Source organism: Baudoinia panamericana, assembly GCF_000338955.1.
Source record: "Baudoinia panamericana UAMH 10762 unplaced genomic scaffold BAUCOscaffold_11, whole genome shotgun sequence".
In the NCBI taxonomy this organism is placed as follows: domain Eukaryota; kingdom Fungi; phylum Ascomycota; class Dothideomycetes; order Mycosphaerellales; family Teratosphaeriaceae; genus Baudoinia; species Baudoinia panamericana.
The window spans coordinates 243,644-265,528 of NW_006911267.1; the positions used below are offsets into that span (position 1 = coordinate 243,644).

The following is a 21,885-nucleotide window of genomic DNA, read 5'->3' on the forward strand; positions in this document are numbered from 1 at the left end:
AATATGTGCTTTCAACATGCATGTAGACAACACCCACAGGCGTAATGCAAGAGCTCAGCAGTACGGAAACGTACTCATTGGGCTTGCTAACCGTAGCATGCATAGCGGTCCTCATCAACGCTTGGAGCAGCGATGGTGAGCCACTGTTCGCTTCCATTGCCATCAGCGGGATTGCCTTTGCCTTCACATACGGTCTGATCAGGTGGACTGGTGATGTCTTCATCAAGCGTGGTTACAAAGGCCGCGACATGTCGAAAAAGAATGCAGTTGTCATGTAGGACACCTTATGCACACACCACGAAGTCCGTCGAGCTGACACATGTGAGAGACCGGAGGCCATGGGCTTGGTATGCGCACTGGTATACCTTTTAGCGATTGTCAATTTCTTGCCGTTCGCCTTCAAGCGAGACATCGTCGAGGTCACCACTGGTGGCGGGAACAAAGATGCTGTCCTTGAAGCCCAAGACATTGAGATGGGTCGCTTCTTGCACCGCTTTCCTCTCGAAAAGGTACTTTGCAGGTCAGGGCGGTATGCTGAGCGCAGCAAGACTAATGCTAGAGCAGCTTGCTTCCTACGGCTTCGCATATGGTACACTGGCATCTGTGACCATACTCGGGATCCTGGACGATTCGTTTGACATGCGATGGCGACACAAGTTCTTCATCCCAGCCTTTGCCGCCCTGCCGATGCTGGCGCTGTACTTTGTTGACTTTGGCGTTACGCACGTCGTCGTGCCATTACCGTTGCGAAAGTACATGGGCGAGTTGATCGATCTGGGCGGCCTCTACTACTTGTATATGGCGGCAGTTGCGATCTTCTGCCCGAATTGCATCAACATTCTTGCCGGAATCAACGGGATCGAGGTCGGACAGTCGCTGGTCATTGCGCTCCTCATCGCGCTCAATGATATGCTTTATTTGCTGCCGAGCGTGCATCAGCCTCATCCAGCCGCGGATTCGCATCTGTTCAGCATCTACCTGCTTCTACCGTTCATTGGCGTCTCGCTGGCACTTTTAAAGCACAACTGGTACCCAGCCAAAGTCTTCGTTGGCGACACTTACTGTTACTTCGCCGGCATGGTATTTGCAGTTGTCGGCATCCTGGGACACTTCAGCAAGACGCTCCTACTGCTGTTCATCCCGCAGATTTTTAACTTCGTCTACTCGGTTCCGCAGTTGATCGGCATTGTGCCATGTCCTCGGCATAGGCTTCCGCACTTCAACGCAAGGACGGGTCTCTTAGAACCGTCAGTCGCAACGTTCAGCAATGAGAAACCCTTGCGACCCATTGTAGGAGCCGTGCTGAAGCTGCTCGGCAAAGCCAAGCTCCTGCGCGTTCAGACGGACAAGGATGGTCGTGTGATCGAGACGACCAATCTCACGATCCTAAATTTATGGTTGGTGTGGCGAGGTCCACTGAGGGAAGATAGACTGGCGGCCGAAATCCTGGTCATGCAGTCACTATGCGGGTTGCTAGGGCTGTGGGTGAGACATAGCCTCGCCTCACTGTTATTTACGGCGGACAATAGATTTTGATCTCCGTCACTGGCGCAAATAGACTTTAGAACGACGCCACGAGCGCTGTCGCTTCACACGGTGGGCAACGAAGCCTACATAATACGGCGTTTATTGATGTGAAGTAGTGCGCGTGTGCTGTCTCATGCGACCAGTCTGGCGGCAATTTCGCTCTAGCATGATATCCGAGGTCTCCCTCAGTGAGCCGTGGCTGCCATCTGCGTCAGTGGAGCGTTTTAATTTCCCTTATCGGTGGACATGAAACGGCTGGCGACCGTTATGCAACCTTGGCCAGGCGCTCGGAACCTCCCGTCCTAGCGTTCCTGCCGCACCTCCTGCATATTGTCGCTTATAGGCACCCTTCCAACATTCTCAGTCTCATCCTCCTGACAGTCCGTGCAATCTTCGAGAGTGAGGATGTGCGAGCGTTTGCGGGGGGGAGCCGTTTAGGATGGCAGAGCTGGCTCTCACTCTACGCCTAAAGGAGCGCTCTCCGTGGTTAGGCGGGCCACCGTTCAGTTTGTTTTCTGTGTTTCATATACATACCTCTTGCCTTCCGTACACCATCCTTCTCCCTGCCACTTTACCACATCGTCGCCCGGTGCACGCCTCTGCGAGGTTCGGCCTGGTTGCCTCTGTCACTCTTTTGGATCCTAGTCGCTCATTTCATACGCTCCATTGAGCGGTCCATTCCTTCACAACAAACATTATCTGCCGCCCTTTGCGACCATAACTGTTGGCACTGAACTCCTTTGATCTGCGATTACTTATCGACGACCATAGACAGGCAACATGTACAGCATTCGAGCGTTCGCCACTTTGGCCTCTCTTCTCCGATTAGCATCTGCCGCCGATGTTTTCGCGCATTTCATGGTCCAGAACACCTACGCTTACGACATCAACCAATGGAAGACCGACATGTCGCAAGCGCAGGCAATTGGTGTTGACGGCTTCGCGCTCAACTGGATACCGCCGGACTGTGTGCCCGGTCTTGACTGGACTGTCGCGCGCATCAACGATGCTTTTACTGCGGCAGAGCAAGTGGGCTTCAAGCTCATGCATTCCTTTGACATGAGCTACAGCGTATGCGATGTCTACTGGAACCAGACTTTCATGGCCAGCATACTATCGACACATGCCGGTAGTTCTGCTGCATACCGCTGGAACAGCAATCTCCTCGTATCTACATATGGCGGCGACCAAGTCGTGCAGTACGGCAATCAGTTCTTCCAGGGGTTGAAGAATACGATGCAGAGCTCCAACGCTATTTCAATCGCGCCCGCTCTCACGACGTATTCTATGAGCGCCCAGTATGATGCGTCGAGTGCAGCCTCAAGCCTAGTGTCAGACTACCCATCCATTGACGGCTACCTTAACTGGCAAGCCTGGCCTCTCGATGTCCAGCAGAACAGTAGTGTCACACCTGACCAGGCTTTCCAATCTGCATTGAAAAGCAAAGGTCGGGCTGGACCTTACGTAATGGGTAAGTTTATTCTCTTCCTTGTGATGGCTCTGCTCCTGCTGATCCGATCTAGCTGTGTCACCGTGGCAGTACAAAGATCTCAATGACGGCAACCCACTTGATGCTTGGGTGGCTTACAGCGACACGCTCTTCCCGGACCGCCTCCGGCAGCTGACAAGCGATGCTATTCAGCCCGATATCATCGAGTTGCTGAGCTGGAATGACTTCTGCGAGTCTCACTACCTCCGCGACCTGCCGTCCCAGGATATCACCGCAAAGGACTACGTTGAGCTCGGTGACATGGGCAACTACGTTTGGGGTCAAAGTCATTCAGCGTGGCGCGTCATTGCAAAGTACTACCTTCACTGGTGGAAGAACGGCTCGCCGCCAGCAATCACTGAAGACCAGGTAGTCTTCTGGCACCGCGTTCACCCCAAGGATGCGGTCTGCACTGGCGGCTCGTCTACCGGCATTCGAAACAACGACATGCCGGAAGACGCTGTCTTCGCTTGGGCGCTCGTCAGTGAGAACTCCACTATATCCATGACGGTCGGGAGCAACCAGTACTGGAATTTTGAGGCAGACAATAGTGGCCCAACGATGAACATGGTGCCTTTCCCGTCTGATCTCACCGGCAACGGCGTAACGCCCATAGTGGCGATCATGCGCAACGGCCAGCTACTGGGGGTCTCCAACAGCTCGCAAGCGATATCGAGCGATTGCGCCTATCAGAACTACAACCCTGTTGTTGGCTTAGTAGGACCAGGCTTATGATCATTGAAGCGTGCTTTTCACTTCGAGATACCCTTCTGCAAGCTATGGATTTGGTTGCATATATTCAAACTTTGGCTGATGGCGGCAATTTGATGATAGAGATGACTGACGCTATTTGAATACAATAGAGGAGCACAGGCTCTGTCCGTCCAACATATGATGCAAATTTTCTTGTGGTTGACGTCAGCATACGGTTACGTTTAGCCCATAGCCTTCGTCGACGTACCACAAATCTTCACTTGACCAGAATCAGTCTACCGGTACTTCCCTCCCCATTGTACGCACGCAGCAAGACGGGAACACTCGTGGCACCTTCTCCATACCCTCCATACAGCGGCTTGGGAGCCTCGAACGGTATGAAATCGGTCTCCAACGACCATTGGCCGCTTACGTGCTCAACCTGTACGGTGACCGAAGGCTTACTCAAGTCCGACCCGGACCCTGCGACATAGGCATCGATAGTCACCGTATCACCGGGTTTGAGGTCGACAGTGCCGGAGATCCTAAGACGTCCTTCGCCAATACGCATGGCATGGGATTTCACTAGCGCTAGGCCTTGTCGGCGTTGTACGTCCGGAGATTTGTGGCCGAGAGGAACAAAATCAGACTGTAACGGTGGCGTGAGCGGTGGTGGTTCACGCCGCCTCGACTGCTGCTCGAATGCAAATGCATATTTCAGAAGGTCGCTGTCTTGCCCGTGCTTGCCAGCGAAGGTGAGGTTGACAGGCATGCCAGAGCCTACCATGAAGCCCATGGTCACCGATACTGTAGGTACGCCCTATGAGATCTGTTAGATGAGCCTTACATAAGTAGGGCTTGCTTGCACTTACCATGTGCCGGATTGCTCGATTGCCGTTGCTATATTTGACACCGTTCTGGAGCGCATGCTTCGCGCTCTCCTCATTGATTTCGAGATCCGCTTTGCCTACGTCGCCATTTGCCGGAAACACGACCATATCAATGCCACGTTGGTCCATCCAATCTTCAAGATCGCGCTTGCGTTGGGCTTCGAGAGCTGGCAGCGCCTCTCGGATCCCGTCAATTTCCCAGATCGACTTCCCATGTCGCTCTCGAGCAGTCTCAACAAGCGCTGGGTAGTTCATAAAGTTCTTCGTCTCAAGCCACCGGTCCGGTAGATAGCCCTCTGGTCTGTTCGGGAAGAGCTTCGCACCGTCAACAGATGCGAGCTCCAGATAGTGTGGGTCCCCGTTGGCTTTCAAGAAATCGTCCCATAGGTACGAAACAAGCTCGCCACGCTCTTTGCCATTCCAGTCGGGTTTGAATCCCACAACATTGTTGGTGTGGCCGGAAACCGAATCATCCTCGTAGTTCGTTACCAAAGGGAAGTCGGTCTCAACGACACTCGCCCCAAGCAATTCTAGATCAGATTTGGCGCGCTTCCAAAGCTCAAGCATCTTGGGGGACACCGTGGTTGGTTTCGCTCTCGGATCGTTGCCACCTACGAGGGAAGCAGGCACTGCGATTTTCTTCCCTTGGAGTGAATCCGCCGTGCTCTCGGACAGGTCTGAATAGGTTGGCCGCTTCACTTTTGGTACTTCAACAAACTCCTGCTGGCGCCAGAAGTCACCTTTTGTCGTCGTGTCCTCCGCCGTAAGGACGTCGGCAATTGCGAGCATGTCCACAACCCTCCTTGCCATGGGTACAACAACGTCGCAAGTAGGGTACAACGGCCAAATTCCTCGAGGAGAGATGACGGTACGCGAGGGTGTATATGCAATGAGCGCATTATTTGACGCTGGCGATCGACCCGACGAGACCGTTTCTGAGCCGAGACCGAAGGCCGCAAAACTTGCTGCAGTTGAAGTTGCGGCACCGTTGGAGGAGCCTGACGAGAAGGCTGCGGTGAGGTACTCAAGGTTGTAGGGGCTCTCGGCTCGCCCATACAATCCCCTGTGCATGCCAGAAGCCATCATGGGTGGGGTATTCGTACGGCCAAGCAACACAGCACCAGCCTTGCGCAGTCGCTCTGCCACGAACGAGTCTTCGTTGGCAACAAGATGTTCAAGTGCGGGTGAACCGGATGCACAAGTCATGCCCTTGTACATCATGCTGTCTTTCAGTGTGTATGGGATGCCGTCAAGCTCGCTTCGAAGCTGGCCTGCAGCACGCCTGGTATCCGAAGCGGAAGCCTCGTCGAACACACTGGGGTTGTAGATGATGATGGAATTGAGACATGGTCCGCGACAATCGAACGTTAGGATGCGTTGGAGATACTTGGTGGTGAGCTCTACGCTGGTGATCGCTCCTTCACACAGTGCACTCTGCAATTCTGCAATACTGGCTTCGACAATGTTCTCCCTCATCAACCATGACCACAAATCTAAAAGAGTAGAGCATACCATACCATAATGGGTCCGTTGATGGCCATGGCTTCTGCTGTTGTTGCCTTGCAACTAAAGGGTGTGGCGTCTAAGGCCTTGCCCTCTGTATCTAGTGCTTTACAACATCAGGAGCTCAGAGATGCTACAGTATGGTCGTGTACGTGGTCCACACGCACTGATAAATATGACTGGTCGGTTTCACTTCGCCCGTATGTAATGATTGTCTGTACTCTGTATTTGCATGTTCATTTGAAGCGCGGTTGTGTAGTAGGCTCGCCTGCTTGCTGTTGCCATTTATCAACGAGACGGGCCCACAAAAAGCTGGCCGCCTTCGCCACCACCTGCTGTTTGCAGAATGGAGAGCGGGTACCATTCGATTGTTCGTTACGACAGTAAAAGTGTATTGGTTAGCGTAACAAGTAGGTCTGCAACAAATAGGTCTGCAACCTTATTAGAACTCGTCCTTCATTGCGACAGCCTTCTCGGTATAAGCTTCAAGATGGCACCATCTGCAACAATGCTGACAGAAAGCCAACCGCATACAATTCGTATCAAGCCTGCCCTTGAGCATGGTTCAGACGTACAGAAAAAGCAGAAGACTCCGCTTGAACTCATATCGCAAGGTGTCTCACTTCCTGGCATTCCGCGTCATCCTTCGTTTGCCGCCCACCGTCAGTGGATGCTTGACCACATGAGTCTAGCATTCCGCATGTTCGCTAGGAAAGGCTACACAGAGGGCATGTCCGGGCACATCAGTGTTCGAGATCCGGAGAATCAACATACGTTCTGTAAGTGCGGCGAAAACGACGAGTAGAGCCGCATACCTGCTGATCGTTGATGCAGGGACCAACCCATTGGGAAAGCATTTCGCTCTGCTCAAAGCAAGCGACATGATTCTCGTAGACTACGATGGCAATGCCATTGGTGGAAATATGTCGAGGCCAGCCAACGCCGCTGGCTTCCTTATACACAGCGCGGTGCACAGAGCTCGACCAGACGTTGTACGTACTGAACGGTCTGCCATCAAAACACTGCTAAGACATGCAGATCGCTGCATGTCATACTCATAGCCCTGCTGGTAAGGCGTGGTCCGCCTTTTCCAGACCGTTAGAGATGCTTAACCAGGACGTGACATATTTCTACGGCGAAGCGCAAGCCGTGTACAAGGACTTCGGCGGCGTAGTCTTCGAGCCGGAGGAGGGCGAACGATTAGCTGCTGCACTTGGTCCGAAAGGCAAAGGTATGATACTCCGGAACCACGGTCTACTGACTGTGGGTTCAACGGTCGACGAGGCAGCTTATCTGTACACCTTGATGGAGAGGAGTTGCGAAGTCCAGTTGCTGGTGGAAGCTGCTGCTGCAAATGGAGTGCCGAAAGTATACGTTCCTGAGGAGTCTGCGAAATACACTTTCGAGCATTCGAGCGACCCAGAGACATTGTACTGGGAATGTCAGCCAGATTTGGAGTACGAGGAGATGATGAGCGGTGGAGCGCATAAAGCATGAGCTATTTTGCAAGCCTGGACTTTTCTGCTACCGTATTGACACTCTACTCTGGTTCGAGATGCATCTTTTTCAGCAGCCACGTTCTCCACAAGAGCTTCTGAAATCCCATCATTGGCTAAAGGCTTCGAGTCGTCCTGATAATCTCACCTTCCAGCTGTGCGACCCAAGGAACAGCCTAACTTTCCGATGTAATGGCGAAGTCCTCGTTGGCGATAATGGGAACACACAACCAGCTGACTAGGATACCAGCGACACCTGACACGGCGGGATGCGGATACGGTGAAGGTGACAGCATAGGGAAGGTAAAAGGTGTGATTGGTGACTGAAGACTAAGAAAGGTTGACTGTTAACTTCCCACCTTGGTTACGCGACGTGGTGCCTTTGTACGTGAATACTGCGAGGGTTGATAGTGCCAATCGCACTGCACTGAAAATCGGCCGCCGCGAAATGGCTAAGTTACGTCATGAAATTTGCTCGTATCGTGATGAAATACTGACTCGGCGGAACGGCGTAGGGCTGCGGTCTGTCTGTGTGGCATTGTTGCTGTGAGAATGACTTGTGTCATGATGAAAGGAGTCAGAAGGCAACTAAAGGGCACAGACACACCTGGGCTCATCGCGCGCTCTGATTGGCTCTCGGATGATCTTCGATGGATCCCGGAAACGACTACGATGACCAGATGGATAGGTCACAGTGCGGTTTCACTTACCTTGTGCTCTATTCTTTCCGTACATCTCATCTGCGCATACATATAGAATCCTCTTGTCTCACTAGATCGCTCCTCACTCGTTTCAATGTCGGTCAGCGATAGGCTTGAGCAAACTCGTACACAGGCGCCACCATCATCCCTTGAACGCGTCGAAGCATGGACAGTGTCACAAGTTTCCAATGCGCTCGCTGCAACATCGCTAGCCGACGCTCTGGGGACGGACCGTCCTGCACGCGGTACGACGGTGGCCATCGACATCCCCCTTGACGAGAGCATACATCAGGATCAACCGGTGCCTCACCGGCCCGAAGCTGTTCACACGGTCTACAAGCGCCGCACGCCTATCCGTCGCGACAGCCAGAAGCGACGGGAAGCCTTGCTGAAGGGCAAGGAAGGTAGTCGGCGTCGTCAGCGATGGGAGAATGATCGGCTGCTCAATAATCCTTGGGCAGAGCCTCCTCTTCCGAGCGATTGGCAAGTTCATCCAACATATACCCGACAGAGTGTACCATACTTCCTAGCGCCACTGTGGGATGCCGAGTATGCGCGTTCGACGCAAGAGCGTCGGAAGCGGGCAGAAGCTGCCAAGACTCCAGTGAACAAAGAGGAGGCAGAAGTCCAGCAAGTAACACGAGAGCTAAAAGCGAAGCTCAAGAAGTCCCGCGGAGCAAAGGGCTTGCTGCAAGACCTCGAACAAGAGGTGCGAGCTTTCGTAGAGCAATGGGATGCGAAGCAGAAACAGCTCGAGCAAGACGGCCTCTTTGATCTAGACAGCGAAGATGAAGAAATTGTCTTCGTAGGTAGGAACGGCGCCATGAGTGACGAGCGGCGCAAGGAGAAGCAGCTTGACTCACTTGAGAAGGACAAACTCGTCTTCCAGAGTCTCGTCGATGATCATGGCGCATCATTCGGGTACGCCATCGCTGCGATTCGGTGCGCACGAAGCTGGCATTGCTAACAGAGATGCAGACGCTACCTTGTACATTCGATCGCAGTATACTACGGTTTGCAGACGTGGTCAATCACGACAGGCGATCCTGCGCGACGAGAAGCCTACGTTGGCTTGAAGGTTGATCCCAAGACGAGACGGCCGAGCTTGACAAGAGCACAGATGCCGACGCCGCTGTGGGTTGTTGTCTGCTAACATCGGCGAACATTACGTGCGTACTTTCATGGTACATATGGACGTCTTTTATAGCCCAGGTACCATGATAGTGCTGCGGTATGCTGTTATTTGGTATTAGTAAGTCCAGAGTTTGCGGCAATACACGGTATCGCACCGGTAGTGGCATCCAAAGGCTCTTTCTTGTATGGGCTGGCTTTCATGTTGACCGCTCTCGATTCTACCGTGACTGTTGTATCGCGCATCATAACGCGGGTAGGCGCGGAGAGTTCGGCGGAAGAGCCGGAAGTCAATTCTGTACAACCATTGGAGCGCCACCACTCTGGGGCCAACATCCCGTCTTTCCCTGTTTTCCCAACCGCATTCCACATTGACGTCGTGCTGCGTTTAGGTGTGGCACACTTGTAGAAACCATTGTCCTGAGGTAAGTTTGCTCCATTGTTCATATATACCAAGAGTACTTTCCTTGTCCGGTCTTGGCATTATGTCTCGGCAGCAAAGCGTTGTAGACGACAGGTACGATGATCAGCGGTACGCCGACCGACCCCGGGAAAGGCGCGTGCAGGAGGTGTCCTGGGACCAGCTGGACAATATCAGGAACCGCGAGCTTGCATTGGTTGTGCCGACCCTTAGCGACCGTACCAATGGTCGCGACCGGGATGAAGACTATGCGCCGTATGCGCAACAGCGCGATGAACGCGACCGCCACACCGACTATGACCGCGCGCTTGTGCGACATAACTCTGCAGATGACGATCAGCAAGTAAGCCGACGGCGGGATGACCGGTATTACCAGGATTACGATGGAGACGAAAGCGATGAAGAGTCATCCCGCGAACGCCGGCGACGTCGCAGACGGCACGAGGAACGCTATGGCCGTGAGAGCGGAGGAGGAGGAGGTGGTAAAAATCCTACTGCAGATCGCACTCTTCCACCACACGAGACCGAAGGTCGTCTGTGGTATAGCATGAAGGAGCGCCGTGAAGGCAACTTTGTCGAGCGCAATTTTGACTCTTCATATGACGGGCTGATCGCTGCGGCGGCTGGCGCTGCCATTGGAGCCGTGACTGTTCGTCGCTTCGCTCCCGGCGAGGAGGGCAGGGAGAAGACGTTAAAGGCTATAGGTGGTGCGCTTGTCGGTGCTGCCGCGTTTAATTGCGCGGAGAACTGGTTTAGAGTTTACACGGAGGAGAAGGAGGAGCGGCAGGAGAGGAAAGAAGATCGCCAGCGCCAAAGGGTAGATGCAATGAGGGATTGAGTGGAGACGATGTGTGCCCTCGACTGGGCCTGGAAATCACTACGCCGTGTACTCACCTTAGCAGCCGAACAGCAGATCAGCAAGATGAGAAACTTCTTTCCAAGGATGAACTACCGCACGCTAGAAAGTCGTCATAGTGCTTGTATACTTGGGAAGTCTTCAAGCAGGTGATTTTCGCGCACCTGCCAAAACGGGACAGAACCAATCGGCACGCCAAGCAGCTGAGAGTTCAATGACGGCACGTGAGCAGCGCCAGCAGGCCAGGTTGAGTCAAAGAAGGCTGCAGGGAGCGCGCGGGACAGCTTGTATCCGTTTGTACGGCAGTCTCACACGAATGTGACAGGTCAATCCCAATACCGCAGCTGTCCGGCACTCAGTTCACCCTCACTTCACACCGACAACGCATGTTCAGCAGGCCTCCAGGCTGCACCTGCCGCCGCATTGTTCCAGCAAGCTTGGGCGCGTTGCTACCTACATATACCTGATCGTCGCCACCTCTTTTCCAACCATCTCTCCCTCCTCTACGTCCTCTACGTACAAGCTTGCAACACACTCCCATCCATCTCCAAGCAACTCCTATTCCTTACTACATATCCTCACGTAAGTATCGGGCCTAACAGCCTTACCTCTAGTCCTGTACAGCTAAATCAAGACATCAGCACATCAACATGGCAGGTGACAAAGCAGAAAAGGCCAATGGCGCCACTCAAACGTTCGACTTCGAGACCATGGCGGCTCTTACATGCGCACTCAGCGAGTCCGGCATCATCCTTGGCACCAAGCACTACAAGATCATGTCCCAGGTCCTTGGCGGAAAGCCCACGGAGAGCGCGCTGGAGCATCAATTTCGCAAGGTCAAGGCTCGTGCGAAAGAAATGAGCGACAAGCTTGCCGCAGAAGGTGGGCTTCCTGCTACTCCTGCGAAGAAGCCGAAAACTGCGGGTTCCGGTAAGAAAGGTGAGTACTGCGCCCATCATTCAATAAATCCAATGAGTATGCATTGATGACATCGCAGGTGCTAAAGGCAAACGTGTGGCAGAGATCAACGATGGTGATGATGAGGAGCTAAAAGACAAGGTTGAATCTGAGTCGCCAACTAAAAAGGTCAAGGTGAAGGCGGAGGAAGACGAGCTGTTCTCATGAGGGACGATGCCAATGGCAAATTGGAGGGATGACACCATGGCCAGAGGGACTGGGTGTCGGGCCAAGTGCTGCCGTTTTGAAGTAGGGCGGATACACGCATGGCTTGAGGTGTCATAAGCGACATGCGTTTTAGATGCAGCTTCGAACGTAATGTACTATCTCGGCCGGAAGGCGGTGGTCTACTTCTTGTCTCATGCCTTGCCATGTCGTGTGCAAGAAGACTCGGTGTAGTAATTGTGCTATTAATCATACCATACCGTACTAAATCTACAAGCGTGCTCTGATGCACCTCACGTCCCAGATGCTCCAGCAGGGGACGATGTCTTCACCAACGTAGGCATGGGTTGCTCGCAAGGCACATTGTTCTCGCGGATCTGCTGCAATTTCCGCTCCTGGGCCTCGAATGATTCCTTCTCGTATTTCGCAATGACTGTATCCATATTCGCGTAGTGGCCGGCTGGCACGTTCCATGGTGCGCCGGTGTTAAGCTGCCTGTCGCCAGGAAAGTCAGTGTATCATTCTAGGTCTACCCTTCCACTATGCTGTCACGGAGGCGGGCATACTCTGGAAACCGGACGTCCACCGTCCGTGGGTTCTGGCTGCTTTCATTCAAGAATAGCACTCTATCCGCTGCTGCCTGTTCCACTGCTTGCGTATGCAGGTCGTTTCGCCGGGCCCACTTTACGGCGTAATCATTGTATGTGTCACGGATGAAGCGGGTCGCCCACGGTTGCTCATTCGTGCCTTGGCGGGTGAGGTAGTAGAGTGCTATCGAGGCTGGGATTGTGGCTATGGTTACATAGAAGCCAGCCTAGCAGTATTGCAATATTAGTCTCTAGCGCATCGCAGGTGCTACTCAGGACAGTATCTCCGACGTACGCCAAACGATTCGTGCGTTGGGTGTTGGTTGTGACCGCCGTGGGGCTCGAACCTCTCGTGCGCTCCTTGCGAGTCACCCGCATACCGTCGTGGTTGCTTTTGTAGCTGTGGTCGTAGTCGACGCGCTGACCGTAGCGCCGTCTTCTGAAGAAGCTGCATGGTGTGGTTGGCAGCCAATGGCTTTGGGTACAGTTGCGTACCTTGGAGGTGAAGCTCGTGCTTCGGCTGATGTTCGGCATAAGCGGGCTGGCCCTGCCGTCTCTGTTTCGTAACATACTCTTACCTCGTCCACAAAGGACAGACAGCTCGAAGGTCTCCGCCAACAGTGCCGACCGTAGACTGTCATCTCAGGGGAGCCAATATCTCGAGTGACGCGCCTACATGGTACAACATATATTATGGTGGCCAAGATCTCAGAATGCTTGGGGCGTTCTTTATAGCGTCCCAGCAGCAAGACCGAGGAACTTTCCACCACAAACGCCCTGTTGCTGGAGACCGACTAAGGAAGGTTGTGGAAAACTCACGACCCGTGCAGCTACAAGGAAGCGTCCTACAGACATTATCTGTAATGTATCGGAACTCAACGTGTTAATGGAGAAGTGGAGTGGACGGGCTCACTTTGAAGTGCACGAAATCTATGCACAGGAGAATCAAGCCTCATCAACATTCCGTATAGGCATTGGAGACTTGACGATCCTGTCATGCGCCAGCACCTCTGACGATGCAGTCGGAGTAATGGATTCGGAACATTAATTGGCAGGTCGTATCAACATACCACTCTCTTCATTGCGGCGTGACAGCAGTCTCGGTAGACACATCTCGAAAGAAGCCAGCCTTGCCCAGATACTTAATGACCTCCAATGCCAATCGATCCTCTCCTTCCTGCTGCTGCTCCAGCAAGCGTTGAAAGATGCCCTTCCTGCCATTGGTCTCAATAACAGCCGCTCTGCGCTGCGCGGCAGGCGGCTGAGCTGGGTTGGTTCGCCCACGCGTAAGCTGCGGTCCCTGTGTGCGCGCATGACGGAATCTGCAGGCATCGCCATCTCTGCAGTGCCCACTCGCGGCAAAGTACTTGCAGACAGGCTTGCGGAACTCCGCGTCCGACGTATCTATCAGCTTCGACGTAGTCTCTTCAGGCAACTCGTCGTTATCGGGCACATTTTCTGTTGATGAGGCCGAGCTGATTTCTGACGATTCGGATAGTACTTCGGACGATGTATCAGATGCACCGTGTTCAGGTTCGACGCCTGGATTGTCTTCATCATCGTCATCAGCGTAGCCTACCAACGGTTTTGGTATGGAACTGGGGTTGGCCCCGCCGCCCTCATGCCTGACCAGCCGAGACTGACTCATGTCAATACGAGCTTGGCCGTCAGCGACACGCCGTCGCAAATCTTCGAGTTCGGCTTCACGTTCGGCAAGCTGTCTTTTTGCTGTGACAAATTTGCTATCCTCATTAGTGATGGCTTCGTTCGTGATTGAATCTAGCTGCCGGCGGTCATGGAGGCGATCATCGTCCTTCTTAGTCGTAAAATCAACCGACCATCGACTGTTAGGCAATGGTGGCATCGCTAGAAGTCTCCTGCGCTCTTCGCCAACTCTCCGTCTCTCGCCTTCCCTCTCCGTCATCCGTGCCCGGGTCGGCCAATTGCGCCTGCGCTCCTCCTGCCATGCCGCGATCTCGGCGGTGGAGCTGAGGGAGATGACCGTGCCGTTGTGCTCAAAGGAAAGCTTCGCGCCAAGCTCGGCATGCATAGCCTCTTCGTCGATATCTTCGTTGTCACCATCGTCAGATGACGAGTACTGAGGGTCTTCTGAGCTCGGCACAAGACCGAGCCCATTGGAGGCAGGCTTCGTCTTCACCTTCGCTTCTGCTGGGCGTGGTTTTACCGGCTTTGCAGGAAGAAGGGGCGGACCAAAACTTGGTGTAGCTGGTGCCGCTTGCGACTTCGGTACCCGCTCATGGGGCGGCGGACGTAGGGCTTCAAGCTTCCTTTTGTGGCCAGCCGCGGTACGAGGTAGTGAAGCCGCCATCGATACCGGTGTAACATGAGACGATGTTGGACTGAACTGCCGGTTTGACGTTGCACGATCTGGGTCAGCGTAGGTGCCGGACGCTAAGGTTATCGGTAACGGTGAGCGGGTGTCTTGCTGTTGATAGAGACTATTGGGTGAAGAGGTGTGACGATTGCCTGTTGGAAAGCGTTGCTGCTGCTGACTCCTCAAGGTAGGTCCGCCACGGTTCGGGTGAGGATGTAAGTAACCACCCCTGTTCCTACCACGTCCATCCCAAACACCCTGCCCCCGACCATTTCCGTAACCGGAATTGCCTCGCTGGCGGTCGTCGTAGATTCGGGACTGGAAACTTCCTGCATGGTCCGACTGAAGTGGCGGCGGTGGCGGCGGTGGTGGCGGAGGAAATGAGAAGCCACTGCCACTCATCTTATCATGGAATATAACAGCGCAATTTGAACGAGATGCGCCGTTCTACAAATCCGCCGAAGTTGTTGTGGCTCTCATCGGCTCTAGAAGCAACGGGCAGCCAAATGTCTGCAAGAAGTGCAGAAACGCTCTCGGAAGTCGGGCCGGCGTCGGCAAGGCTTCCGAGTGGTCGCATTTGCTATGAAGGTATTCTTTCTGTATAGCTACGAGCTGCACGAGACGATGCGAAGTCTAGAACTTTGTGACTTCGGTATGACTGTCAGACTTGCACACGATCCAGTGAGTGACCGCTGTCCAGGAGATCTCGTTGCATAGGGTTTGCATCTGACGATGCGATGTACATTCTCGTAAGTCTAGCACACAGCTTACCAGAGCCAGAAACTGACTCGAGCACCAAGGTCTCTATTGCCGACGTGGTGCAGTTACACCCATCAGACTTCCACAAAGCCAGCCGGCGGGCAATTGAGGACTGGCTCAATGCAAAGTATGCCGACAAAGTCATCCACAAGGTTGGCCTATGCGTCGGCTTCCATTCACTCATCAAGGCATCCGAAGGCCTAATAGGTCATGGCACTGGCATTGTCAACGTCAATGTCGACTTTCGTGTCGTGGTATTCAGACCCTTCAAGGGCGAAATTATCCGCGGCGTGATCTCTGCATCAACGGAGAACGGCATGCAAATGTCTACCGGCTTCTTTGAAGACGTAGTTGTCCCCAAGGAGTGGCTTTTTAGCGTGTCTGATTTCGAATCGGAAGACGGTGCTCCGCCTGTGTGGATCTGGCGCACGAATGACATGTCGCTGTATTTCGATAAGCTGGAGAGGTGCTTGATGCGAGTCGAAAGCGAGGAGTGGACCGATATGTCACCGCAGATGAAGCGGCCCGATGATTTCGACACGGAGAGACTGGATCAGTATAATATGCGCACTGGACCATACCGAATCATGGCCAGCATGATGCACACTGGTCTGGGAGTTGCGGCGTGGTGGCTTGGCGAGGATGCGGCAGCCATAGAGGAAGATGGATCGTGATGAACTTTCGTCGGAACCCTTGAATGCTATGCAGAAAACGATTGAACGCGCCATGCATCACCCTTGGGGACCTAATGGCTTTTCTTACAATATTGCCGGCGTTAATAGATAGGCCTACAAGGCTGCAACCGAATCCCCTCGATCCAAAAGTTCATATCGACTCTGCCCTACACATCCTCTTCACTAGCCCATACGCTTTTCACACATACATGGCCATGGGAGCGTATTTCTGGGTTCCTTGATTCCTCAACATTGGCACTTTTATCTAGACTGATCGTTCGTGCACTTCGTCTTGCTGACCTAGTTTCTGGGCGAAGCTTGTCCGGCTCTGCGGCGTCTCGCTGGCACTTTGTTAAAAGCACGTTGAGTTCTGGACGTCGGCTGACTCGACCTTTATTCCTGCGCTATGTTGTTGTTCCAGCCGGCCGACGCGTCGCCGGTTGAACATTTTCTTTGTTTGTCGCTGACTGGTCCGTGATCGGCTTTAAAACATTCATAACAGACAGTAATGTGTCATGATCCAAAGACCGAGACACTTTGCTACCCGCATTTGAGCGATCGTTTGCCAGCAGGTGGAGAGCTAGCGTCTCCACCGACGGCTTCTGCGGCTCTACTGCTGTGGGCATGTCATGCTGGTACACCATCCTCTCGAATCTCCTTGTTGCTAGCCGTAGTGCCTTGGGAATTTGTCCGGCACACTTCTGCGGAGTGACAGAGGTGACAGGCAGGTCTGGATCGACACGCCTCATCACTAACAGGGACTGGTTATTCCCCGGACCGTCTAAACCGAGCCTGCCGGACCGCATCAGAGGCAGCTTGCTGTAACGCGCCGTCCTCGCGTCGTGATACTGGAATCCTGCTGGATTGTGGATAGGGAGCGGATGTTGCTGGGTCTGTGCTATGCCATCCTCGCTCTCTGCAGCTTCGTGCCCGTCCATGTTGATGTCACTAAGGATCTCTTAGAGGTCCAGGAGTAGCAACGACTGCAGCACAACAAGTCACTCGTCATGACCCAGTGTGAATATGGTGATCTTGTATGCAGGCTTAGCGTAAGGTGTTTCCAGTCTTTCACGCGCAGGTTTCAACGGCCGAAAGGGCGGGAGACTAGTTGAGCCACAACGCCTTCGTTTCGGTTAGCAGAAACAGATGGAGGCAGACTTATTGAAAGAGATCTGTGTGAAATGAGTTGAAATAACTGTGCATCGTTTAGGAACATGGGTAGAAAACATTGGGTATCTCGTGCACAACAGCGCTACAGCCTCCTGTTCTCGTAATGGCCACCTCACCCGATCGTCTCCTGAGTGTCTTCGTCCACTTGACCATGCTCAAGCTGCCACCTCAATTGCCTGATAATGGCCTTGTCCAACTCTCGGTCCGCCTCGAGACTTGTGATGCGTGCTTGGAGCTCAACAACCTTGGCATTGTCGAGCCCTGCGATTCTGGCACCGAGTTCCGCGATCTTCGCATCTTTGGCTTTAATAGCCAACCTTGAGATGTCTCTACCGCGGATGATGCCTTGCATCTTCAGGTCGTGCTTTGACAGAACGCTTCGAACAGCGTCCCGGATCCCGTTCGGCAGTGTCGCGGGAGCGAGAGCAGCAAGAGCTTCATTTGTCAATGAGCTCTCGGAGTCTGCGGGATCATGTAGACCGTCTTTAAAGCGTGTAGGCGGAGAATGAGCCTCGACCACTGCACTGCTGGCGAATGCTGAAGATGCCTTTGGCGTCTGCACGCTGGGATCTGCTGTCGACGAGACAGTGCTTGTACGCTTAGATGGTGTGGCCAAGTGTATGTTCTTGTCAGACGATTCAAGCTCCAGCCATGGAAGCTTCCGCCGGCCAGTGGTTCCGGGTGTAAGATATGCGTCAGTTCGTTGCATCTTTCGAGGCGTCTCTGTTGCAACGTCAACACTCCTCACCATCTCTTGCTCCTCTTGTCCGGTCAGAGGCCATGGGAAGTAGTCGTCATTCTCGTCAATTCCTGCATCACGAGCAGTACGCTTTGTGCCAGAGTTGGCAGTCGCAGAATGACGCCCGGTAGGGGAATGCGACACCGGGCTAGGCGTTGGGCTGTCCGTCTCCTCGGGCCCAGCATACAACACCTTTCCACCGTTCTGTCTATTGACTTGTTGCACGGACTGCGCGAACAAGCCTTTGCCGCTCGCGCTATTGTCTTGAGCGCCCATTGCATCTGTCCTAGCAGCTCGCTGGGCTCGCGCAGCATCCCAGCCTTCCTGCACTCCCGATTCGCTACGGCGATTATTCAAGACAGCAGCTTCCTCCCGCGGTTTGGCATCCTCATCCCAGAGGAAGAAGTCGCACCGTTTTGGATCCGCTTGTTGACAAGTGTAGAACCAGCGGCCTTGGTTTTTGCCTTCTTTCTTCACCTTGAAATGCTCAGCCGGCAAGCGAGGAGTACAATTGCACATCCAAATCCCATCGGCGAAAAGGCCCTTAGGGAGTCGCACCGCTTGCGCCTGTCCATCGCTCCGGTTGCCCCGACTGTAGGAGCCTCCTCTATTACGGTACCGGCCGCCTCCGCCGCGGTGCATCGTTTCAATTTCAGTGAGTTTTAACCTCTGTAAGGATCTCCCTCGCACGGCGACCTGGCCGCCATGCAGGGTTAATTGTAGTTTACCCACTCATGGACGAACGAGCAAGCAAATGGCTGGTGATCGATCGCAAACGTGCACGAGGCAACAGCCTCGGCAGTCGCTGGCTCACACTCGCCTAACAAACATCCTATCAAAATAGAAGAACATATGGAAGTACGGCACGAGACCTACGGCAAAAATGGAGGGATATGAATTTGGAAGCATCGAGACAACTCTGTACGGTGCAGTGCGAGACTGGTCAGCGCAGAATAGCCACATCCAGGGCGTACGAAGGTTTTGAAGGTGCTTCGAAAGCCTATGAAGGGTTGCCGCCTGTCCATTGATCTTGAGACAGACTGGAAACATAATCAAACGCAGAGAATGCCTACAGAATGTCAGCAAATCCAGGTGAGACGACAGCAGTTCTTCGCACGCGTACCGATGAGTCGAGGTCCAGCCAGTCCGTAGTCTGCCACCCATCTAATACGCTCGACATTGTTGGCGACGTCCCAGTACCGTTGAAGAGAGACATTTGGAGGTCCGAAAGGAGCCCATCACTCAGCACACCGGATTCACGGCTAGGTAATGCCAATCGCTCACCCTGCTCAGCAGCAGGCATGGCTTCAGGCAAGTCGGCCTGCTTCCTGCCAACCCGCTGACGCGCCGCATTTCGCAGCTCTTCTAAGATAACACCGTACCGTGCTTTCGGCGAATTGCTTTCCGTAGCCCTTGTTAGATGCTCTTGGCATCTTTCAGCAAGCTTAATCAGAGCAGCGGACTCCATATCGTCTTCCGCCACAGCATCTCTCCAAGGTACTTGACGCCGCTTCTGAATCTCCCATACATATACTACTGCCAGAGCGCAGAATGTGACATACGATGTCCACCAAAACGCATGGAAGAGAGTCTGGTCGGCGACCATCAGATCAACAGTCTCAAGTGCATTTCTGGCAGCACCCATGCATTCAGCAATGCTATTCTTGACCTCAGGATTCGTGGTCCGGTCCTTGGCGTTGCCTAAGAGGAACGGTCGGAACGCGTGCATTGTCGCATGAGCGTGTGCGAGTCGGAGGGCGACCGCCTGCCGCCGAAGGCTCGGAATCAAACTCGATGGCTTGACCGACCCTAGATGGTATGGCAGGTTCTCACGCCATTCATGCAGTCTGCGGCCCTGTCGATGGGCCGCGGCTACTCTTTCTGCTTGCGCCAGACGCCTGATTGAGTAGACGTCGCTAGAGATGCCATCAATAATTCGAGCCAGCTTGGCATGAAAGATGAGAGCATCGACGTGACAGTCATCTGTGGAATCGACTGCTACACGACCCTCAGAAGACATGTTCTCGTCATTGACACTGTCGGGAAAGTCTTGATCGATATCTTCGTCATGGTAGTGTCTTGGCCTTCCAAGCACAACAGCAAGGTACTTCTCGATAGTATAAGCGACCCAGAATGTTCGTTTGGCACACTGTAGATGAATATAATCCTTCTTCGATGCGAGGTTTGTTGCCTGTCTGACCCCAGCTGACCGTCTGTGCAGACCCAAAGCCGAAATGATCTGCAAAGCATGGCCGCACACATACCAAGCCTGGTTCGTGCGCGAAGTCTGTAGAAGGTATAACACCTGTGCAAGACGCGCCTGTGCGGACTCTAACTGAGGCAAGCCAGTCTCGGCATCCGTGAGGCGTGTTGCATGGCCGAAGTACTCGTCGCTTTGATAGAGCGGCCCAGAGCCGTCAGTGTTATGACCGGAGACTTTTTGCTGGCGGTAAGATGCTATGGCGAGTATGGTGAGCACGCATGAAGCTCGGGCATGGCCTATACTTCCGGCTATAGGCTGTCGCACGTTCTGGAGAATCACGCGCAACCAGCCTTCGACTGTTGGGCGATGAAACATGCGGTAGGTGACGACACAGACATCGAAGTAATACTGAAGCAGTGCAACAGCTGTCGAGGTCTCCAGCATTATTTGGACAAGTCTGGATTCATGAGTGGGGCTGGGATCGAGAGAGACGAAAGGACTGTCACCGGCCATTACCAGCGGTTGTCGGTTGACCACGCTATCTGTGATACTTACGTCGGAGGGACATCCATTGGCAGCAAGCCGCTTCCAGGCGCGGTGCAGGAACGTCAAGCCGGATTTTGAGTCGAAGTATTGGCCCTCGATCTCGGCGGGTTCGGTCTCAGGAGACGCTCGGGAGGATCTATGTTCCAGGGCATCGTAGTTGTACGTCAGACGGTCAGTGTCTCTATGGAGTCGTTGTCAGTAGATTGGACTTGCAAGAGCTCTGATGGCATTCCCACTGACATTCGCACGTCAGCGCTAGTCGTACGCTCTACCGTAGATGGATTCCTGGTCCGACTGTGGGCATTGCTGAGTGATGGTCGTCAGTCATGCAATGTAATAGAAATATCGCAGACTGACAGTTGTGCCTGGGCTCCGTTTACAGACTCTCCGTCGTCGAGGTAAATGGACACAGCTGTCGGCTGTTGAGGCATGGGAGGCTTTCCTCTTGCATACTTTGCTTCATAGGAGCATACAGTGCCCTTGCGAATACAGCATGAACACGGCTTTTCGCCATTGCATCGGATGCGCTTCGTTTTGCAACAGTCACAAGCCCTGGTCACTTTTCGCACTCTTCGCTTGTTCTCGGGCCCCGAGGTGACATTCTTAGACGGACACGGTTCGTCGTAACTACGTTTTGGCGACGATAGCATGTTGCAGGTCGGAAGGGGGAGCCCGTCCGGAGACTGTGTCAAAATCCGGACCGGAAAACTAGAATAGAAGACACAAAAGTAAAAGGAAAACGCCTTGATTTTCCGGTCCTGAATCTCGGCAACACGTTCCGAAGCTCCAGCACACTGTCAACGCTTGGCTTTGCTATTGAACCCTTCGTTTACCAGAGTTCTGGATTGGACGTGGAGACAATGTCACAGCTTGTGGTTTTCCTTTCGTTATGCTTGAGGACAGGATCTCAGTTACAGCAGCTGCTGTGGCATCTCGCTTAGTACGCATATGCCGCATGATTGCGCCATGCCAAAGTTTCAGTGTATGCAGTCGTGCTAGGTACCTTGGATGCATGCGAAGGCTTCTTTGTGCATTGATCCTTG

General features: G+C 53.5%; 13 protein-coding genes across 13 annotated transcripts; 7 read left to right on the plus strand and 6 right to left on the minus strand.

The window, feature by feature from the left end:
- Positions 1–15: 15 nt before the first annotated feature.
- Positions 16–1,771, plus strand: BAUCODRAFT_36912 (uncharacterized protein). Its single transcript, XM_007681008.1, has 3 exons — positions 16–274; positions 329–509; positions 565–1,771. The coding sequence occupies exons 1-3, from the start codon at positions 45–47 to the stop codon at positions 1,534–1,536; spliced, it is 1,383 nt and encodes a 460-aa protein (XP_007679198.1). The 5' UTR covers positions 16–44; the 3' UTR covers positions 1,537–1,771.
- A 381-nt stretch (positions 1,772–2,152) lies between these two features.
- Positions 2,153–3,869, plus strand: BAUCODRAFT_234155 (glycoside hydrolase family 71 protein). Its single transcript, XM_007681295.1, has 2 exons — positions 2,153–2,998; positions 3,051–3,869. Exons 1-2 carry the CDS (start codon positions 2,308–2,310, stop codon positions 3,749–3,751), a joined length of 1,392 nt encoding a protein of 463 aa, XP_007679485.1. The 5' UTR covers positions 2,153–2,307; the 3' UTR covers positions 3,752–3,869.
- Positions 3,870–3,986: 117 nt separating this feature from the next.
- On the minus strand, positions 3,987–6,075 carry BAUCODRAFT_150597 (uncharacterized protein; the record flags this gene model as incomplete). Its single annotated transcript, XM_007681296.1, has 2 exons — positions 3,987–4,529; positions 4,582–6,075. The coding sequence occupies 2 exons, from the start codon at positions 6,073–6,075 to the stop codon at positions 3,987–3,989; spliced, it is 2,037 nt and encodes a 678-aa protein (XP_007679486.1).
- A 431-nt stretch (positions 6,076–6,506) lies between these two features.
- BAUCODRAFT_36915 (uncharacterized protein) lies at positions 6,507–8,060 on the plus strand. The gene is made up of 3 exons (XM_007681009.1): positions 6,507–6,881; positions 6,937–7,094; positions 7,141–8,060. The coding sequence occupies exons 1-3, from the start codon at positions 6,593–6,595 to the stop codon at positions 7,597–7,599; spliced, it is 906 nt and encodes a 301-aa protein (XP_007679199.1). The 5' UTR covers positions 6,507–6,592; the 3' UTR covers positions 7,600–8,060.
- BAUCODRAFT_36916 (uncharacterized protein) lies at positions 8,042–9,717 on the plus strand. The gene is made up of 2 exons (XM_007681010.1): positions 8,042–9,220; positions 9,278–9,717. The coding sequence occupies exons 1-2, from the start codon at positions 8,394–8,396 to the stop codon at positions 9,450–9,452; spliced, it is 1,002 nt and encodes a 333-aa protein (XP_007679200.1). The 5' UTR covers positions 8,042–8,393; the 3' UTR covers positions 9,453–9,717.
- Positions 9,718–9,915: 198 nt separating this feature from the next.
- BAUCODRAFT_26568 (uncharacterized protein) lies at positions 9,916–11,832 on the plus strand (the record flags this gene model as incomplete). The annotated part of the gene is made up of 5 exons (XM_007680949.1): positions 9,916–10,668; positions 10,814–10,931; positions 11,033–11,289; positions 11,322–11,646; positions 11,705–11,832. The coding sequence occupies 5 exons, from the start codon at positions 9,916–9,918 to the stop codon at positions 11,830–11,832; spliced, it is 1,581 nt and encodes a 526-aa protein (XP_007679139.1).
- Positions 11,833–12,122: 290 nt separating this feature from the next.
- Positions 12,123–12,870, minus strand: BAUCODRAFT_125121 (uncharacterized protein; the record flags this gene model as incomplete). The annotated part of the gene is made up of 3 exons (XM_007681297.1): positions 12,123–12,324; positions 12,396–12,643; positions 12,712–12,870. 3 exons carry the CDS (start codon positions 12,868–12,870, stop codon positions 12,123–12,125), a joined length of 609 nt encoding a protein of 202 aa, XP_007679487.1.
- Positions 12,871–12,981: 111 nt separating this feature from the next.
- BAUCODRAFT_234275 (uncharacterized protein) lies at positions 12,982–13,479 on the plus strand. The gene has a single exon (XM_007681298.1). The coding sequence runs from the start codon at positions 13,093–13,095 to the stop codon at positions 13,462–13,464; it is 372 nt and encodes a 123-aa protein (XP_007679488.1). The 5' UTR covers positions 12,982–13,092; the 3' UTR covers positions 13,465–13,479.
- Positions 13,480–13,494: 15 nt separating this feature from the next.
- BAUCODRAFT_150603 (uncharacterized protein) lies at positions 13,495–15,153 on the minus strand (the record flags this gene model as incomplete). Its single annotated transcript, XM_007681299.1, has 1 exon — positions 13,495–15,153. One exon carries the CDS (start codon positions 15,151–15,153, stop codon positions 13,495–13,497), a length of 1,659 nt encoding a protein of 552 aa, XP_007679489.1.
- Positions 15,154–15,368: 215 nt separating this feature from the next.
- BAUCODRAFT_141757 (uncharacterized protein) lies at positions 15,369–16,349 on the plus strand. Its single transcript, XM_007681300.1, has 2 exons — positions 15,369–15,500; positions 15,552–16,349. Exons 1-2 carry the CDS (start codon positions 15,489–15,491, stop codon positions 16,182–16,184), a joined length of 645 nt encoding a protein of 214 aa, XP_007679490.1. The 5' UTR covers positions 15,369–15,488; the 3' UTR covers positions 16,185–16,349.
- Positions 16,330–17,294, minus strand: BAUCODRAFT_234272 (uncharacterized protein). The gene is made up of 3 exons (XM_007681301.1): positions 16,576–17,294; positions 16,485–16,525; positions 16,330–16,421 (listed from the first exon to the last, which is right to left on the minus strand). Exon 1 carries the CDS (start codon positions 17,120–17,122, stop codon positions 16,589–16,591), a length of 534 nt encoding a protein of 177 aa, XP_007679491.1. The 5' UTR covers positions 17,123–17,294; the 3' UTR covers positions 16,330–16,421; positions 16,485–16,525; positions 16,576–16,588.
- Positions 17,295–17,335: 41 nt separating this feature from the next.
- On the minus strand, positions 17,336–18,839 carry BAUCODRAFT_36923 (uncharacterized protein). The gene has a single exon (XM_007681011.1). It carries the CDS (start codon positions 18,733–18,735, stop codon positions 17,467–17,469), a length of 1,269 nt encoding a protein of 422 aa, XP_007679201.1. The 5' UTR covers positions 18,736–18,839; the 3' UTR covers positions 17,336–17,466.
- A 147-nt stretch (positions 18,840–18,986) lies between these two features.
- On the minus strand, positions 18,987–21,539 carry BAUCODRAFT_141759 (uncharacterized protein). Its single transcript, XM_007681302.1, has 4 exons — positions 21,200–21,539; positions 21,083–21,148; positions 19,217–21,023; positions 18,987–19,162 (listed from the first exon to the last, which is right to left on the minus strand). Exons 1-4 carry the CDS (start codon positions 21,490–21,492, stop codon positions 19,094–19,096), a joined length of 2,235 nt encoding a protein of 744 aa, XP_007679492.1. The 5' UTR covers positions 21,493–21,539; the 3' UTR covers positions 18,987–19,093.
- Positions 21,540–21,885: the final 346 nt, after the last annotated feature.

Excerpts from the sequence above, each read along its gene's own strand:
- BAUCODRAFT_36912 (XM_007681008.1), top strand. The coding sequence starts at position 45 with ATGCAAGAGCTCAGCAGTACGGAAACGTACTCATTGGGCTTGCTAACC. Across the intron at positions 275-328 it reads AAAAAGAATGCAGTTGTCAT|ACCGGAGGCCATGGGCTTGG; the intron begins GTAGGACACCTT and ends CACATGTGAGAG. Across the intron at positions 510-564 it reads ACCGCTTTCCTCTCGAAAAG|CTTGCTTCCTACGGCTTCGC; the intron begins GTACTTTGCAGG and ends ATGCTAGAGCAG.
- BAUCODRAFT_234155 (XM_007681295.1), top strand. The coding sequence starts at position 2,308 with ATGTACAGCATTCGAGCGTTCGCCACTTTGGCCTCTCTTCTCCGATTA. Across the intron at positions 2,999-3,050 it reads GGCTGGACCTTACGTAATGG|CTGTGTCACCGTGGCAGTAC; the intron begins GTAAGTTTATTC and ends GATCCGATCTAG.
- BAUCODRAFT_36915 (XM_007681009.1), top strand. The coding sequence starts at position 6,593 with ATGGCACCATCTGCAACAATGCTGACAGAAAGCCAACCGCATACAATT. Across the intron at positions 6,882-6,936 it reads GGAGAATCAACATACGTTCT|GGACCAACCCATTGGGAAAG; the intron begins GTAAGTGCGGCG and ends TCGTTGATGCAG. Across the intron at positions 7,095-7,140 it reads ACAGAGCTCGACCAGACGTT|ATCGCTGCATGTCATACTCA; the intron begins GTACGTACTGAA and ends TAAGACATGCAG.
- BAUCODRAFT_36916 (XM_007681010.1), top strand. The coding sequence starts at position 8,394 with ATGTCGGTCAGCGATAGGCTTGAGCAAACTCGTACACAGGCGCCACCA. Across the intron at positions 9,221-9,277 it reads GATCATGGCGCATCATTCGG|ACGCTACCTTGTACATTCGA; the intron begins GTACGCCATCGC and ends ACAGAGATGCAG.
- BAUCODRAFT_234275 (XM_007681298.1), top strand. The coding sequence starts at position 13,093 with ATGGTACAACATATATTATGGTGGCCAAGATCTCAGAATGCTTGGGGC.
- BAUCODRAFT_234272 (XM_007681301.1), bottom strand. The coding sequence starts at position 17,122 with ATGGACGGGCACGAAGCTGCAGAGAGCGAGGATGGCATAGCACAGACC.
- BAUCODRAFT_36923 (XM_007681011.1), bottom strand. The coding sequence starts at position 18,735 with ATGCACCGCGGCGGAGGCGGCCGGTACCGTAATAGAGGAGGCTCCTAC.
- BAUCODRAFT_141759 (XM_007681302.1), bottom strand. The coding sequence starts at position 21,492 with ATGCTATCGTCGCCAAAACGTAGTTACGACGAACCGTGTCCGTCTAAG. Across the intron at positions 21,024-21,082 it reads ACTAGCGCTGACGTGCGAAT|AGACACTGACCGTCTGACGT; the intron begins GTCAGTGGGAAT and ends ACGACTCCATAG. Across the intron at positions 19,163-19,216 it reads GGCTGGACCTCGACTCATCG|GCATTCTCTGCGTTTGATTA; the intron begins GTACGCGTGCGA and ends GACATTCTGTAG.